This window comes from Corvus hawaiiensis, chromosome 4 (genome assembly GCF_020740725.1).
Source record: "Corvus hawaiiensis isolate bCorHaw1 chromosome 4, bCorHaw1.pri.cur, whole genome shotgun sequence".
NCBI classification, from domain to species: Eukaryota; Metazoa; Chordata; class Aves; order Passeriformes; family Corvidae; genus Corvus; species Corvus hawaiiensis.
The window spans coordinates 1,089,565-1,102,063 of NC_063216.1; the positions used below are offsets into that span (position 1 = coordinate 1,089,565).

Below are 12,499 nucleotides of genomic sequence, written 5' to 3' on the forward strand. Positions count from 1 at the left end.
AAATACATTCTGCAGGGTCCTGCCCTGAGAGGGATTTATATTCCTTAATACATTTAAAATTGCTCTTCTCCTCTACCGAGTGAGCTTAGTATTTCCATATCTCATATAGTTTGAGCACTTCCCCAGCCTCTTCCTGCTCACTAGTAGCAGAGACCAGTGAGGGGAGAGACACAAGATGCACTGCTGTAGTAGAAGAGGAGGAGCAAGAGGACAATTGGAGCCACAGGTTTGTTCCAGTGAGATGAAGAAAAATAAACCAGCTTGTTCCGTCCAGGGAGCTGCATGGGTAAAGCTGCTTTTTGCAACTGAGCAGATGGAACATCTTCCCTGGGTGTGCTGTACAGTGTCTCCCACCAATATTAGTCACACCCCAGACTCTGGTCATGGACTGGAGTCCACATCCTGCCCAGACCCAGTTGTGGACACTGCCCATCATTAAGTCAGTGAGGCTTAATCATATTGGGACACGTAAAGAACATGTGGACAACACCTTTGGCAGCTGGGATGAGAGAGGAGCCCCTCCTTACTGGCAGCTGTGCCCCCCTTCCCAACACCTAATAAGGATCACCCCTGACTGGATACAAGTGCCCTTCTCTTGTCTGCTCTGCTCTGTAGATGGAGGAATAGCTTCAGTGGACAAAAACCATGGAATGACATTCACAGGGTCATGTTTTGGTGGAGGATAAAGTGATCTTGTGGGAGAGACTAGCAGAAAAGAAGGCAACCAACTTTTTTCCTCCCAGGAAGAAAACAGAGACATTTCAGCAGAGAGGACACAGTAAGGCAAAGCAAGTGGTGGTCTCTTGTCATCACCCACCTCTACCAACACCATGACCAGCTCATTCTGGGGTTTTTTGTCCTCAGCAGTGGCAACACTGCCAAGGCATCCCCCTTGTGAGACACAGACCTCTGAGATGAGCCATTGCACCTCATACCTGCTGGCTGAGGACACTTCACCTCTTCTCAGGCCCTCCTAGTGGAATCACTCCCACCCAGTTTTGGAGATACACACCCCCAGCTGTCCATCTTGCCTTTCCTGGCACCCAGCATCCCCTGACACACACGTATGTACCTCCCAATGGCCCTTCTTGTCCCACCAAAGCAGGAGTGGAGACATCAAGGATGGACTAAAGCTGCAGGAATTCCCATCTTCCTCATGGGCTACGCTGAGGCCGGCATAGTGTTTCAATAATCTGGCCTCTTTTTTGAATAATCCACATAGCTGAAGGTGTTAAGGAACAGGTATATCCAGTGCTGCCCATCCGTCTCTGCTGGTGCCTCTGCCTTCCCCGTCTGCTCCCTCTAACCCTGATGTAAGGCACCATCCTGGGGTGTGAAGCAGTGCCAGCCCCAAGAGGATTCCTGTGAGGACAGAAGAGGATCTCTGGCCTGCTGACCTGTTGTGGCCAGCTGTCCCTTGTAGGACCAAAAGTGGAAAAGCACGTTACTCTACAGACCAAGCAATTTGTTACCAAGCCTCAGTTCTGTGACACTCCCCTTCACACCTCCAGGTCCTCAGGAGGGGTCCCCGCTGTTTGCTGGCTCCCCAAAGGAGCACCCTGCCCCTCCCCTCTGCAGCCTTAACGTGCAAGTTAGAAGTGTGACAGACAAGCTGGGAACAACAGCCCATATGGTAAACAGGCTTTACCTTGGAGCAAAAAAAGCTGGCACCTAAAATTTCCTGCAGCCAGCTGCAATTTCAAGACTTCCTTTGCCCTCTAATTAGTTGGCATTTGCTGTACCAACTATTATCTTTCTAGTGACACAGCACTGAGGACAATGGCTCCTTATTTCCTGCCACAAACGCTGGGTTACTATTTACCTCTAGCTGTACTGCCTCTATCTCCTACTCCCATTAAAAGAAAGTCTCATTAATGACTGCAGTGATGGGAAACACTGGTGCAGTTGGTCATAAATTAAGACAGTTGGAGCCTTCAATTACTTGTAGTGTGTAGCCTGTATTCAAACACTTACCTGCTCCTCCAAAAATGCTCACGCATTTCCACTCTGAACCCAAACGGATGCTCAGAGCTGTTTGAAACAAGATGCTTGTGTCAGGATGCGTGTCTCAAGCTGCACTTTGTCCCAAGCCAGTACAAATTCGAGGAATTCAGGGGGCCAAATGCCTCCCTGATGTAATTCCTTTTTGATCCTTGTATGTGTGAGTCTGTGTACATGTAGGAGCAGCAAGGTGCTCTTTGCACTGCATGTGAGGCTCTGCAGCTCCTGCTGCATGGGGACTCTGGATGCCTGACGATGTGGGGCCCAGAGATGGGGACCTGGACAAAACAAGTGTAACTCCAGGCTGCTGCAGAGCTGCCGCCAAGCTCGGAGACCAGGCATGTAAATCCTGTCTCTGTGCACCGGGATGCCCAGCAGTCCCGGGAGCTAGGCACCGCTTTCACTTACACCAGCATAAATTTGCGGTGATCCTGCTAATGCCTGTGCAGCTACTCCCTGCTTCTGCCAGGAAAAGTGAGAACGGGATCTGGCTGTGAATCTGTGAAGTTTTATGGGAAGAAGGGTGGGGGACAGCCCCCGGTGTGATTCCTGGTGTTGCAGGCAAGGGATGGATGCGCTTGTTGAGTGCCAGCCGCATCAAGAGCTTCATCCACTGCCTCCTCTGCCAAACTTTGCCAGTCTATTTTAACAGCATCCCCGAACCAGGCTCTGCCTCATTCGCACCTTCGTTGCAACCCAGCCGCCCACCCTCTCTGGGAGACAGATGCCAAAAATCCCTGCTGAGATGAAGCAGTAGGTCACCGGGTCAAAAGCCCTTCGCTGGCGGGAGCCAGGAACCCTGCTGCCCGTACCGGAGGGGTTTTGACTCCCAGCACGTTGTCTGCCGGGCCAGGAGCCACATGAGCAGGGTGCTCGTGAGCCCCACAGCGAGAGGTGGAGGGCACGCAGCTCTCCGCAGCTCAGGGCCAGGAGCGGGCCGGACACTTACAGCCAGCGAGGAGCGAGCACCGCAGGGATGCGCTGGGAGCGACCCACGAGTGACCGAGTGTCCTGCGGGGGCTGCGCTGCCGGGCACGGCGGGGCTGCGGGGGCCGCAGGGAGGGAGCCAGCCCGGTGGCCTCCAGCGCACGGGACCGCGGCGTTCCTTCCCCGTCGCCCCCTCACTCGCCAGCACGGCTCCCCCCCGACGGCAGCGGGCCCATAGCTCACCCCCGGGCCAGGCTCCCGCCCGCCCCATCCCCGGGCCACCCCGGCGGGGGAGGCCGCCCGGCCCCCTCCCCGAGCCCCATCCCGGCGGCGGCAGCGGTGCCCGCGGCGGGGCGGGCGCAGGGCGCGGGGGGCGGGCGCGGGGCGGGGGGAGGCGGGGCGGAGGCGGCCGGAGCCCCCGGGATCCGCCGGCACCTCCCGGGCCCGGCACTCGCCGCCGCCGCCAACTTCGGCCGGGAGTCGTCCTCGGTGCCGCCGCTCCCGCAGCCCAGCGGCGACGGGGAGGGCAGCGCCCGCAGCGTCCCCCCGCTCCCCTCTCGCAGCCGGCGGGGGGCTCGGCCCGGCGCGGCGGCCCCCGGGGCAGGTGCGTCCCCTCGCGGTCTCCGGCCGCCGCGACGCCGCCGAGAGGGACGCGGAGTCCCGTGCCCGCCGCGGGCGCCCGCTCACCTGCCGCTGCCGCCGCCGCCGCCGCCGCCGCCCGGGGACGCGGCGCCCGGGAGATGCAGGTAGGAGGCGGCCCCGGCCCGCGGCGGGAGGAGGAGGCCGGGGGGCGGGAGGTGTTCGGCCGCGCCGGGCGGTGCGGACCCCCGGGCTCGTCTCGTCCCGGGGCCGGCCGCCTCCCTGCGCGGCCCCCGAAGGGAGGAGAGACGACGCGGGCGGTACCGGGGGTCTGCCGGTTCTCCCAGCCCGGGAGCCGCGGCCGCGCTTTGCCGCCGACCCCGGGAGGCGCCCCCGGCCCGGTGCGGCCGCCGGTCGGGGCGGGGCGGGCGCTGCGGGGATCGGGCGGCCCGGGCTGCGCGGAGCCCCCGCGGCGGCCGGCCCCGATCGCGGGCAGGGGCCGTCGGGGGCCGAGCCGCCGCCGCCGCCGGGCAGCAGTCCCCGGGCGAGCCCGCCGGCGACACGGGGCAGCGGAGGGGCCACCGGAGCGCGGGGCTGGGGCCGATTGCGGGGTGGCCCCGGGGGGCCTTGGAGGTGTTACTGCGGTGGGAGAGACGGGCGGTGTCAGGGGAGACGCTGCCGAGGTGCGAGGGGCCACTCTCTGGAACGAGGGATGTTGCTGGGGTGCGAGGGATGCTCCTCCGGGCTGGCGGACGCTGTGCTGGTGAAACAGATGTTCCTCAGGCTTGACAGACATGAGTTCAGCAAAACAGATGTTACTCCTGTGAGATGGACCTTACTGTGAGCACAGGGATTTTACTGTCGGATGAGGATCCTTTCCCTGAGCGTGAGCACAGTGGCTTTCCTGAGAGCGCCCACAGTGTCCTTCTCACCCATGCCTGTGGTGTGGCTGCATGTGCCAGCACAAGCCATGGCATGTGGCGTGGGAAAGGGTCCTTGTGCTCATGGAAGCACGGACGAGTAGTGAAAGCATGCCTGGTTTCACAGTACCAGGGCACGAGCATCCCAGTTATGTCTGTAACAGACACGCTCTTTTATGAAACTTGGTTTTTCTTCTGGGAATTGTGGTGCAATACTTCCCTTAGTGGAATGGGTAAAACAACTTCCCCAAACATATTTTTGTGTGCTCTGATACACTTTGTTGCCCCACGTTTTTGATAGTTTTCCTCTGCCATCAGATGAGTGTCCCTGTAAGTCTCCCTATCCAACTTTCATCTACCTCTTAATGCATTTCTGGCTGCCCTGTCATCACTCTTGCCCTGCTGCCTGCACCCACATACTCACCTGTTCACCTTTGGGGTTGGGGTTTTTTGTGTTTTCTGTTTCTTACATGTGCACTAGCACTTATGTTCTTACTTCAATTTCATCATAGCTGAAAACTTGGGTGCATTGCATTCCTGGTGTGCACCTGCCCATTTCCAGTGTAAACTGCTCTACTCCACATCTCCTGCACATGAGGACTGTGTGCATCAATGCTTCCTTATCTGCCTGAGTGTTGAGGGCTCTTTCTTGGTGCCTTTTATGAGGGCTTTTGTGTCCACAAAACACAAAATGTTTGTGTGGCATTGGGCACACACAAGGTACCTCTCTCCTTTACACTCATCTTTGTCCATCTGTCCCTTTGGAGCCTGCCCGGTGCACGTACATCTCAAATGCCTCCCCCACCTTCCCCACATCACACCAACACTCAGGTATGAGCCTGTCGTGGCCCTTCCTTCCCACATTTGCTGCTGAGCATCCACACGTGAGCTGAAGGGACCACTTTTTCTGATGGTGGCAGTTTCACCTGCAGGTGCCTGTCTTGTGTCACACAGGTGCAGCTGTAAATGAAGAACCGAGCTGGGTTCTTCTTCCCAAAAGAGAAAGAAGTGGGCTTTTTCAAAGCTGGCAGGAGAGAGACAGACCCCTCTTAAACCAGTGTCCTGTGCATGGACATGTGGATTTAGCCAAGGTGAAGGTTGGTCTCTGCAAGAATTCAGGTGGAATGTTTTTTACCCCAAACATCCAAGGTATGGGATGAGTTGCCATGTGTGCAGAGAAGCTAGCCCAAGTACCTGGGTTTTTATCTCCTTCTTTAGAGAAACGAGCTGAGTCTGTGAGGAGAGAAGCACGAGGATGAGCTGCTGGTGCGGGTTCGGAGGCAGAGCTGGGGGAGTGAGCTGGCTCCATTCCAGCCGTGGGTTTCCTCTGCTCACAGGCTCCGTTGCTCACTCACGTTTCTGTGCCCTGGAGGGTCTGCAACAGATTCCTTCCTTTTGGAAAGGAGTCCCTCCCAGGCTCCTTCAGTATTTGCTCACCTCTCTTCTCAGCAGCTGTAAGCAGCCCCTGGGTCCTTTCCCTTGTCTCTAGGGAATGGACATTGAAAATGACCTTCCACATGTGACTGATCTCTGTTTAGGAAAGCTGAAGCTGAAGTTGTGGCTGCAGGCTCCCAGCCCTGAGAAGTCTGTCTCGGCCCTTTCCCTCCCAATCTGCCAGAATTCATTACATCAGTTGAAAAAAAGTAGAAATTTGGAAAGAGCTGGGTCTAGAAAGTTGAGGGTCCTATCTTTTAAAGAAAAAAGAACATTCTTGTGTAGCAAAGTCTCCAGGAGCGTGTTCTTTTAGGAAGAGACCAAACACTGTGAAATTTAAAGTTACCTTTAAGCTATTTGTCCATTTCTCCAGCTCAGTAGGCCCCTCTGTTTCTGGACTGCTTCACGTCTTGAGTCTTTTGTCCTGAAGTTGTTGGGTTTGGGTTACAAGGCGCACAGGGAAACCAGCTCTTTTCTGAAAACTGCATGATTGCTCATTTAAATGAATATAAATTGTTTCTATTCATAAGATCTTTTTTTCCTAGCAGCTGATCAAAGTTCGAGTGAAAACCATTTCATCATTTCCAAATAAATTGGACGCACACACACGCACACAAACACACGAGCATTTCAGAGACATTTTTTAACACAGTACTTTTAAAATCAGGATGTGGACAGCCAGGCATGTTATGTAAGACAGGGCAGTCTGTGATTCTATTCCACTTCTGCATAGAAAGGGAGCTTCACTTCCTAGGAGAGGGCATACAGACTTTATTAAAACTGAAGGCAGCGCGGAGAAGGCCCAGGGGAATTTCTCCTGGACTAAAAAAATCCTTTTCTAATGGGAGATTTAAGGAATGAGGACCTGGGTAGCATTTCAGAAAGAACATGAAGATGTAGCATGGTGTGATACCCGACTGTTTGCAGCAGCTCTGAAAGTAGCTGGTGCTTGGAGAGCTTTCTAATTCAAGAGGAGGACTCAAGGCTGTGGCTGGGCATTTAAGCTCTGTTAGAAACAGGCGGTGTTTTTAACAGCAGGGTGATTAACCTTCAGAACAAACGACCAAAGGCGGCGTTTGCTTCTCCAGCTCTTAAAATCTTCCAATAAAGACGGGGTGTCTCTTTGGAAGGGATGCTTTACTGAAGTGCAAGTTCTTGGGCTCACTGCAGAGACAACTGGCTGACACCATATGGACAGAATTACAGACAAGACCAGACTCTGTGATCCACCGCCCCCTTCCAGGCTTTGGCTTAGGACTTGATAAAGCTGCCGCCCGGCTCTGTGAGGGGTGGAGCTGCGGGGTCAGTGGGGCAGATGGTCCCTCTCGGGCAGGACTCAGCAGTTCCCAAAGTCGGGATGCTCTCACGTGCCTTCTAACTGCACAGCCCAGTGTAGGTGGCTGTAGTTTGTCCGTGGGCATCCTTCCCTTGTCCTTGGAGCTGTAAAACAGGTCCTGGGCTTTGATGGCTTGCCCCTGCAGGCAGGGCAGGGTAGAGAAGGGAGTGCTGTGTGTCCCCTCCAGTTCATGGGGTCTGGATGACTCAAGCTCTAGAGGTTGGCTGAGTTTACAAGACTAACTCCTTGCTTCTTTTACTCTTTTTTTCCCCTCAGAAAGGGAGCTCAGAAGGGCTCTGACACCCAAATGGCTACACTGGTGCTGTGGCCCCCATGTTGCTGGTTGGGTTTACCCAGGCACATTTCCTTTGCAAGGTTCCCTGGTACCCTCTGTACCCCGGACTTGCACCTTTCCTTAGGCTGCAGTGTCCTCCATGCTTCTCTCAACAGCTTTCCTGCTTGCTGGGGATGCTGCCAGGCAGGAAGATGCTTGGAGCAAACGCTGGGGTAAAAATGCCCACGCAGGTGTGTGCTCTCAGCCCACTGGCCCCATAGCCCTATTCCGAGGTGCCTCAGCCCCCCAGCAGTTCTTTGAAGGGTTCTCCCCAGGGGCTGGCAGTGGCAGACGTGAGGGCTGTGTGAACCCCATCTCTTCCCCTCGGAATGTTTACCTGTCTAAATTTAACTCCCCAGCCGGCTGCATCCCTCCTAAGCCGACCTGTTCTCTTGTGGCTGAGCTGTGGCTCTGGCTCCTGCTGCTGCATTTCCTGGCTGCCTGGGGCTGGTAGTTTGCTGCTCGCTCCCTCTTCTCGGCGGATGCTGGCTCTTTCAAGGTCCCGGGCAAGCCAGTTCTCCCTCTTGTAGGTTTTATTTTTAAGTCTGGTTGCACAGCCCTCAGGACTGGAGGGTGCCTTGTGCTCTCATCTCTGAGTATTTATCCTGCAGTGGGCTTCAGGAAATCTCCCCTTGTCCTGCTATAGCCCACAGTCATTTTCCTTCAGGCTGTGGTTGCTCCCGGAGGCCAGGCATGCTGAGCTGCTCCCTGGCCAGTTCTAAAGGGACAGTGCCTCTTTCTGCTCCCATCGGGCTCCCAGCAGTGGGGAAGCAGGAGGTGCTTCCCTGCAAAGGCATCTTCCTTATTTCACTTTGTTCAGAGCTGGGCTTCCCCAAGCTGGCTTTTGTGCGTGTTTGTTTGAGAAGTGAGTGATGTGCCCCTCAGCTTCAGAGGAGCTGGAGAGAGGGACAAGCAGAGGAAAGGGAGTGCTGCTGTTTCTGTCAGGCTGGACAGAATTCGCTTTCTTTAGGATTTCCAAGTTTGGGACAGTAAATAGGGCCCAACCTGGCAGCCTTGTCCATCTAAATAAAACCATCAGGATCAAACCGTTCGTGTCCTGCATAACCCTGCAGGAGACCCCTGACTGATCTCTCTTTCCAGGCATGCCTGCAGCTAATGCTGTGGTCTGCCACATGAGAGAGATGCTTTGAGTCCTGGCCTCCTCTGCCCCTCTTTGAGCTAACCCGGTGGCCTTGGGTTTAATACTCTCATATTCAGAGCAAAGGTAACACAGGCCAGGGTTTTCATGACTGCTGATTTGGGGTATCCAACTCTAAATGCTGTCAAAGGTCTCGTTTTTTTCCCAAGGTTCAGCTGTTTGGGATACTTGGGCATTCTTGAGTAGTCTGGACTTGATTACTCAAAGTGACTAGTCCATTTTGCAAAGCTTCATCTCGGCATCTGGAGCAAAACAGAACGAGATGAATTAATGCACAGCGTAGCAGGGATACTCAAATGGAGTGAGTCTTCCTGGAGTGGGAATGGGTTTGTGGCCAGAGAGCTCATGGCACTGTTGTGTGCAGGGATTGCTAAAGAGCTCTTGGTTTAGATTAATTTGTGGTTTTAAGTAGCTCATGGGAAAAGCTCAAAGGGTTTGATAGTTTTTGTCATAGGGAAAGAAAAGCAGAGCAACATTCTATCTTTATATAGAGAGATTTGTGAACGCATATGAAGTTTAAGTCTTGGTTTGTTTGAAGGATTTGAGGGAAAATACGTTTTCTGTAAACTCTCCCATCTCGGCTGGAGGTGAGGGAGACTGAAATGATTGGGTGGAACATGTGTTTTGGGTTTGTTTTTGTCCATCATTAAGGGCAGAGGGTTAACAAAAGTCACAGGAATACTAATACTTCAGTGGGCTCTCTAAATTTATCTTCCTTTTCCAGTTGTTCTGTATTTAGCTTTTTGTCTGGTTTGGTATCGTTGTTTAACTGAGTCCTGAAGCGTTGTAGCACCTCTATTATGGGCCAGTTGGAGCTGTAAAGCAAATTAAATGAGAATCTCCTTTGCTTAGCTGGAAAACCTTTCTGAGCTTTGTTATGTATCACAGAGTTGTCGAGAGAGACATATGAGCCCAAGCATGTCTTCATTAATGGAACATTTTTCAGAAAAAATAATTTTGTGACTGTTGGGTTCATTGCTCCCTGAGGTGTTCCTGAGTACTTCAAAATCATCTCTAATCATGAAAAATTGATACTGTACAAAGGAAAATTAAGTTCCTTTTTTTTCCCCCTCTGTTTTTACAGCTCAAACAGTTCTACCGGTTCTTTTATTATATTCTGTGCCCCAGATTTGTCAATAATTACTGTAAATACTGGTCCTGGCAGCATGTCAGGGTTTTGTTTAGTAAATATTTTGCCATTATCGTTTTTGTGTCACAGCTGGGAAGGTTTGTAGTATCCTGTGGCTGTCATCACTGTCAATTTTGCCCAGTTTTGCATCTCTGACTGGAGCTTTACAGTCTGACACTGAGATGATGCAGGTACTCATGGGGTAGCCCCATTATTCTTCACGGTGCAATGGAAGCTTCTGTTTTTAGACCAAAATGCCAGCTCTTGCTCCCGTGTGTGGTGTGCACAAACCAGGTTTCTCAGCAACATCTGCAGCCTTGTGGGTGGCTGCAGCTGTTATTCCACCTGTGGAAATTTCACAGCCTGGGGTACAGGTAGAGTGGAGTGAGTGCTCTTGTCAATTATGACCAATTACCTGTCCCAATTTCTTTTCTGTTTTTATAACTATTCCCCATTTCCACCTATTCTCGACTAGCTGTTTGGGAGTTTTGCCAATGTTCAAAATGAACTTCTAATAATTTTTTATGAATGGCAAGGAGGTTTTCAGCTGGGTAAGCTTGGTAAGTGCAGCACTGGCTTTGTTCAGTTTTTACTGAAGCTGCACAGGCTCTTTCAGCATCTCTGCTGTTTTCCAAGGAGCCTGCTGAAAGGCTCAAAAGCTCCTCCACAGCATGCTGAGAAGATCTAAGGGTCTGTATTTTTGCATGACAGCAGTTGCACCCCAGTGGTATAAAACCCCACTGCAGGTAACAACCCGAACTTTTATCTACAAGACACATAAAACTTCTTTATCTTCCCAGAAAATGGTGCCAGTTAGGTCAGACTCACACACCAGGAATGATTTACTGTCTGAGTTTGGCTGCTCGTGTTAGACTGTGTCTGTGCCACATAGCCCATGGAAGAGGGGGAGCCACAGCATTTTCTGTGGGCACAGCTGTGACCATGGAGGCATTTTTGTCAGCACAGCCATGTTCACTGGGGTGTTGGGAGGTGTGTGTACTTATTTTTTTCTTTTTTTTCTTTTTTTTTTTTTTTCATTTCTTTAACTAAAGAAAGTTTTATGGGGTAACCTTGATAGTCTGGACCAGGCCCTGCTTATGGAGGCCAGGTAATGCTTTCAACTCAAGCATAAAACCAAGTTAGAAGCAATAGGAAAAGCAGTTAAGTTTAGACAGAGTTAGTTTGTGTTACCTAAGCCTTACTTCAGCTGAAGGACAAGGCTGAACTAGGAAATGTGCTCTAAATACATTGGAGAGAAAGTTCTGTCAGTTTGTTGCTGTTTTTGGTAAACCTGGGTGAGATCTGAGCTGGCAAAGCTCATGCTCCATGCAGTCCATCCCCTGCTGAGCAGATGGAAGTTGACCACCGCGGGATGCCTCGGAGCAGGCATGGAAAGCTTTGCCTGTTACCTCTACCAACTCCTGCACCTCCCTGAGGCAACAAGGAGTATTAATGATCCTCTTACTTCCCAACTGGTCCAGTAGCTCATTCTTCCTCCTGGTTAAAGAGGGGGTGAGGTCTTCACAAAGCCCAGAACCTTTGTCCACAGCCAGGGAAGGATTATCCAGCAGACCTGTGTGCAAGAGGATGTCTATGCTGGGAGCTAGAGCAGGGATAGGGTCCAGTCCTGTGGAAATTGTGGCTCATTGACATCTTGGGACAGGCATCAGAGGCTGCCATGGGGTGGTCATAGCTTTCTAAACTCAGCCTGGGATTGAAAGAGCTCCAAAGCAGCACCCATTCCCAAGTTGTAGATTGACATCCATGAAGTCCATCAGCTAGCAGGTGCTGGTCTGATGTTAAAAGCTCCAGAGCTGCTTGAAGATAATCTGTTCTCCATTTGGTTTGAGGCAAACACTGCTGGTCTGCTCAGTCGACAGTTGTGACTCCACCTAAATACATTTTACTTTTCCCTTCAGCTCCTCTGTCCCCACGTACAGACACCTTTGGCTTTTAATACCAGCATCCCCACATCAAATTCATCACCTGGCCCTGTCACTCCTGTGCTGGCAAGGCTTTCTCTTGGCATACCTCAGCATTGTGCTGGGTGGATCTTCCAGACTGTCTTGATGAGTGGCAATCTGAGGTCTTGTGTCTGTGACTAGTCCCTGTCAGTTGTTGTGCTGTGCCCTTTCCCCGTGGGTTTGAAGCAGAAGGTGTTAGGGATGTGTTGCCTTTTTGGCCAAGTGCACAGCCTTGTGTTCGGGAAATACTGCTTTCTGTCATTGCCCCTGCTTCCACAGAAAGCTTTGGCAGGTTGTTTCTGTGCAGGGCAGAGGTTGCTGGTAGCTGTGCATCTGCCTAAACATGTCTGTACAGAAATTTTGTGGATTACTGAGGTTGTAGTTAGGCTTTTGTTTGTAGGGCTGGTTCTGCAAAGAAATAATATTAAATAAGTAACGAGTTTTTAGAGGTGGTTTAGTGTTTCCAGGGGCCCACTTGCCTTTTCCTTTCCAAGGTTTTGCAAAGCCAGCCTTTGGAGAGAGATGTGTAATCTTGTATGCTGATGAAGAGATGCTGCTTTGGAGGGCATCCAGGAGTATCTGCAGACCCCACTCCTCCTCTGTGTGCAAAGTGAGTTTCTGTTTGCTATTCATCTGACACTAAATTAAAGTAGCTAAATACTCTGTCATAGTTCAGGTTCCTAAGAAAGTCTGGGTTGCAGGTGTATTCCTGGACT

At 52.2% G+C, this 12,499-nt stretch overlaps 1 protein-coding gene across 1 annotated transcript in view; it reads left to right on the forward strand.

Moving 5' to 3' along the window:
- The first annotated feature begins 3,639 nt into the window (after positions 1–3,639).
- Positions 3,640–12,499, forward strand: part of WNT5B (Wnt family member 5B) — a 70,952-nt gene continuing 62,092 nt past the window's right edge. Inside the window, exon 1 of the mRNA XM_048301246.1 lies at positions 3,640–3,674. Within this exon, the coding sequence (XP_048157203.1) occupies positions 3,669–3,674 (6 nt within the window). The 5' untranslated portion in view covers positions 3,640–3,668. The remainder of the gene's footprint in view (positions 3,675–12,499) is intronic.